The sequence below is a fragment of the Trypanosoma equiperdum genome (assembly GCF_001457755.1).
Source record: "Trypanosoma equiperdum strain OVI genome assembly, contig: ctg_1998, whole genome shotgun sequence".
Taxonomy (NCBI): Eukaryota; Euglenozoa; class Kinetoplastea; order Trypanosomatida; family Trypanosomatidae; genus Trypanosoma; species Trypanosoma equiperdum.
This window is the reverse complement of record NW_027124057.1, coordinates 1-3,929: the sequence shown is the minus strand read 5'-3', so window position 1 is coordinate 3,929 and position 3,929 is coordinate 1. Positions and strand designations below refer to the sequence as shown.

General features: G+C 47.4%; 2 protein-coding genes and 1 pseudogene across 3 annotated transcripts; all 3 read right to left on the bottom strand.

Annotated features, from left to right (window-relative positions):
* Positions 1–443: 443 nt before the first annotated feature.
* Positions 444–665, bottom strand: TEOVI_000753200 (Protein of unknown function (DUF1242), putative; the record flags this gene model as incomplete). Its single annotated transcript, XM_067223867.1, has 1 exon — positions 444–665. One exon carries the CDS (start codon positions 663–665, stop codon positions 444–446), a length of 222 nt encoding a protein of 73 aa, XP_067079968.1.
* Positions 666–1,009: 344 nt separating this feature from the next.
* On the bottom strand, positions 1,010–1,401 carry TEOVI_000753100:pseudogene (annotated as a pseudogene). Its single transcript is given in 2 exon segments — positions 1,010–1,369; positions 1,372–1,401. Coding segments are annotated over 2 exon segments (390 nt in total).
* A 1,081-nt stretch (positions 1,402–2,482) lies between these two features.
* Positions 2,483–3,646, bottom strand: TEOVI_000753000 (putative zinc finger protein; the record flags this gene model as incomplete). Its single annotated transcript, XM_067223866.1, has 1 exon — positions 2,483–3,646. One exon carries the CDS (start codon positions 3,644–3,646, stop codon positions 2,483–2,485), a length of 1,164 nt encoding a protein of 387 aa, XP_067079967.1.
* Positions 3,647–3,929: the final 283 nt, after the last annotated feature.

Here is a 3,929-nt window from a genome sequence, read left to right as displayed (position 1 = left end):
AAAAAAACTGAGGACCAAAGCAGTAAGGCAATGCACACTGACCCCGCTGCTTCCCAGAACTCAGTCGTCCCTAAAAGAAAATACTACTATTTATTAGACAGTCGAGGTAAATACGAAAAATCGATCGTGGTGACGGGCAGCAGAGCGCAAAGAATATGCAGACAAGACACCGAGCTGTGACCCTTTAAGCCACATCGACACATCACTCAGGCACCGTTGACAAAAATAAAAAAAAACTAAACAAGCACAAATATGTAAATAACCGGATTCCACAACAAAAAAATCCAGAAAATACAAAGGAAGGGAAAACGACGACAACAAGCCTAAAAAAGAAGAGTGCTTTTGCGACACGGTGTTTTAGACCATTTCGGCCACCCGAGTTGGAGCAGGAGAAAAAGGAAGAAGCACTTCGAGCAGCAAACATTGCAATGTTATTCCCACCATCAATACACAAACAGCATTCGCACAGCCACAACAATGCAGCCTGTCGCAACCCACAAGGAGAGGCGGTCTCCGACAACACTGCACTTGTAAAGAAACTTACGGTGTAACTCTGTGTGATCACGATGAAACAAAGTAGGGCTGTACTGCCGCAAATATGTTGCCGTGCATATAATTAGAAGCAAGACATACGCGGCTGCCTCGATGTCGAAGAATACGCTCATGGAGTGACTCCCTTCAGGTGCAAAGGTGCTTTTATCTTTTTTTTTTAGAGCACTGCAGACCTTGCTACCCTTGCTACACGTACCACCACAGTGCTTCACACACACACACACACACGTGCGTTTGTATGTATGTTCTGTTGGTGCCAAATTAAAAATGGTGATTCTCAGGACAATGATTTCTTGCACCTCAGCTCCCGTAATGCGGTACACCTATCAAACAGTGATCGTCGCTCTGATAAAAGTGAGTTGCTCTCATGTACGCAGAAAGTGAAGATAAACAGGAAAGTGAATGAACATTTTCGGCTACTAGTAACAAAATTTATAATGACGGGGCCACCGCAGGATTACAGAATGAGTAATGCGGCCGTGACGCAGAACCCGATCCCGGGAAACAAGTGAAAAGATAAGGAAAACACTGCTACCGGTAAGTCGAATGGGGGGAAAAAATAGGGTTCCAAGCACACAACACATAAGCGTACCAAGGTCCCCCAGCGTAGATATGCAATCACGCTGCTTCTACATGAAGGAGATAAGCGCCACATCAACTTTCCACAGGGACACCCAACTCCGTGCACGCAACGCAAATTAGACACGGAAACGCTGCTGAAGATCATAATTTTGGTGCTATGAGAATCTGCTGGAGCAGGTTGATTGGTTGACGGCTTCAAGTCACTCAGCACCAGGACGGTCTGTTCGGAAAAAAAAAGGGGGGGAAGAAAAATCGGCGTTGTAACATCGGGGCATCTCCAAAGTCGTAGCGAACGAGATACAGGGAGCAGCTTCAACATGACTGCTGCGAGTTTGCGTTATCCACCGAAACGGTTTGCCCTTCAAGACGCTGCTCTGTTCATAAAAATCACCCACAAAAAAACCCTGGTAAAGATAAGACCACTCAGCATATCCAAAGGAACAAGAAGAATGGATGAAAACCCTCTTACCCGTGGTGAATGGAACCACAGTGCTCTTCTTGTTTTACCAACTACAGGCGTTACGCTGCGCAAACATACTCGCAGGTTTCACCTTCCCTCCCTCCCCTTCTCAGGTTGTACTCGCACAACACAAAGACAGTTTACACCTCTCTTACTTGCATCTACCGACCTCTTATCTGCCAAACTCCTCCTCCATCTTATCAACAGCACACACCGTGTCCGATAAACTGCCGCCACCGTTTGCTCTCACGTACGCGCGACGAATGGAGTCATACTACGATTTACTGTATTCCCTAATTTTGGCACAAAATTTTTCAGCAATAACAAAACAACGGGAACCTCAGGTGAAGCTCTTAAAGATCTCCCAAATGGTGTTCGATCAGAAAAATGAACGCGCAGACACACAGTGGATATTCCAAGCAAAAAAAAAAACGGAAATAACGTGGAACATTCCACAGCAAAACGTCTTCTGATTAACAAAATCCCTACGGAGAATAAACATCCATATGCACGGAAGGCACCCGCACTTGCAAGCAGACACAGGGAAAAACATTTTGCTCTCTTTGTTATTTATTTCAATAATAGAAGGTTAGAAGCTATCAAAAGAAAGCAAGCTACATGGGAGAACTTGGCGCCATCTCAATATCGTTCCCATACTTTGTATTGCAGTGATGACTGCTGCTGCAACGAAAAAAAAAAAGGTACTCCTTGAACTGCTGGGTCGACGTTGTTATATTGGTGGGAAAGACGCTTGTAAAATAAATGCGTCTAATCAGCTGCCCACACTCAGGCTTTTATCCTACAGTACCACCGCAAAGGACACAGGCACATCGTCCCTGCTAACGCAAGGATGGTGCGAGAAACGAAAGCAGTGACACATCCGGGTAATCACCGTTTTTTCAGTCGTGGGATTTCATAACGACATGTGGGACAGCAGTTGCTGCGTCTGAGCCACGGTATTATGCAACTGTGGTGAGACACATGCCCACATGCAATCTCATGAACTTCTGCTCCGTCAACGAGTTGTTCAAGACATACGGGGCACTTTTCTGCATTGTCAGGGTTTGCATTACCGCGCCTTGTAGCCCCCGACCTCTTGGCCGCATTATAAGTGGTGCGCTTCAACCCGCGTAGTTGAGCTTCGGGAAGCCCAGTCTTCTCCGCATTATCGTCAAGTCTTAGTAAGTTCTCATATGAAAAGTCATCAATCTCCCACCCACCACCTGCTCCACGAGAGCCGTTACCGTTTCCACCTCTCGGATCACCTCTGCCCGTGCCTTCATCAGAGCTAGAAATGTAGAGAATGCGGCGGGGAACACCAGTAATGATATCAAAATCTGATCCACTTCTGTTGTTATTCCTTGTTCGCGTTGCGGGAGGCCCAGACCATTCATCAACCTGCACTGCGACTTGTGGTCGCTGGCCATTCACAGACTGAGCCGCCACCATAACACGCCGTACTTGAACCCCGGAATTCGGACCTCTTTGAACTGAGCGCTGTTGAGTAACTGACGTTACCTCATTACCGTGTAAAACCCTCGCTGACGCGGTCCCACCCATGGCATTCATTGCGTCGGAACGCCCCTCTGAAAAAAAATCATTGAACGCAGACACCATCGAGAGTTGAGCTTGGAGCATCTCGTTTGCTATCCCAGACAGTGCACTGAAAATATTTCCATCGGCGCGTACAAGTTGCTGCGATGTTTGTGGTCGCAACTGCGTATGGTGGCTATTGGGGTGAGAGCGGTTCAGCGAGCGCCTCTCCGATTCCTGCCTAACCTCACGCAGCTCCGGAACCCTCGTTGCTCTGCGGACATCAGGCGCACCGCTCCCGGGGGACGCTGTTGATTGAACCAGTCGACGCTCCGCAACTGTAGGGGCGCCCATGTCTTCCGGTAGCGGCCAATCCATCAGCATTGCCCGGCGAGGCGCCGCATTCCTAAGTGCAGCCCGTTCAATATTTCTCTGAGCAGTGATGTGTGGAGGAACCGCATTCTCCCAATCAACACCGTCGTTCATGTTACTGAAGTTTAAGCCCCTGAAAAAAGACATTTTGCTTATATTAGTCTCAGCTGTTGCTACTTTGGGTATTATCGCGTTTCTACTGTTATCCTTTTAACCAAAGAATACGCAAAGGGTGGTGTAATGTTAAGAAGTTAAATGATACGAGAATGGTGACGAGTGTCTCTTACCAAGGCAAGCGTATATTCGGATTGAAGGGGTGGCAGCACAAGCTTTTCAAGCATCATATAAATTTACTTTGTTGGTGGTGCCGTCACCAATAGCCGCCACCACACAGCGGCATAGTGGGGAGATTGGTCAAAACATATACACA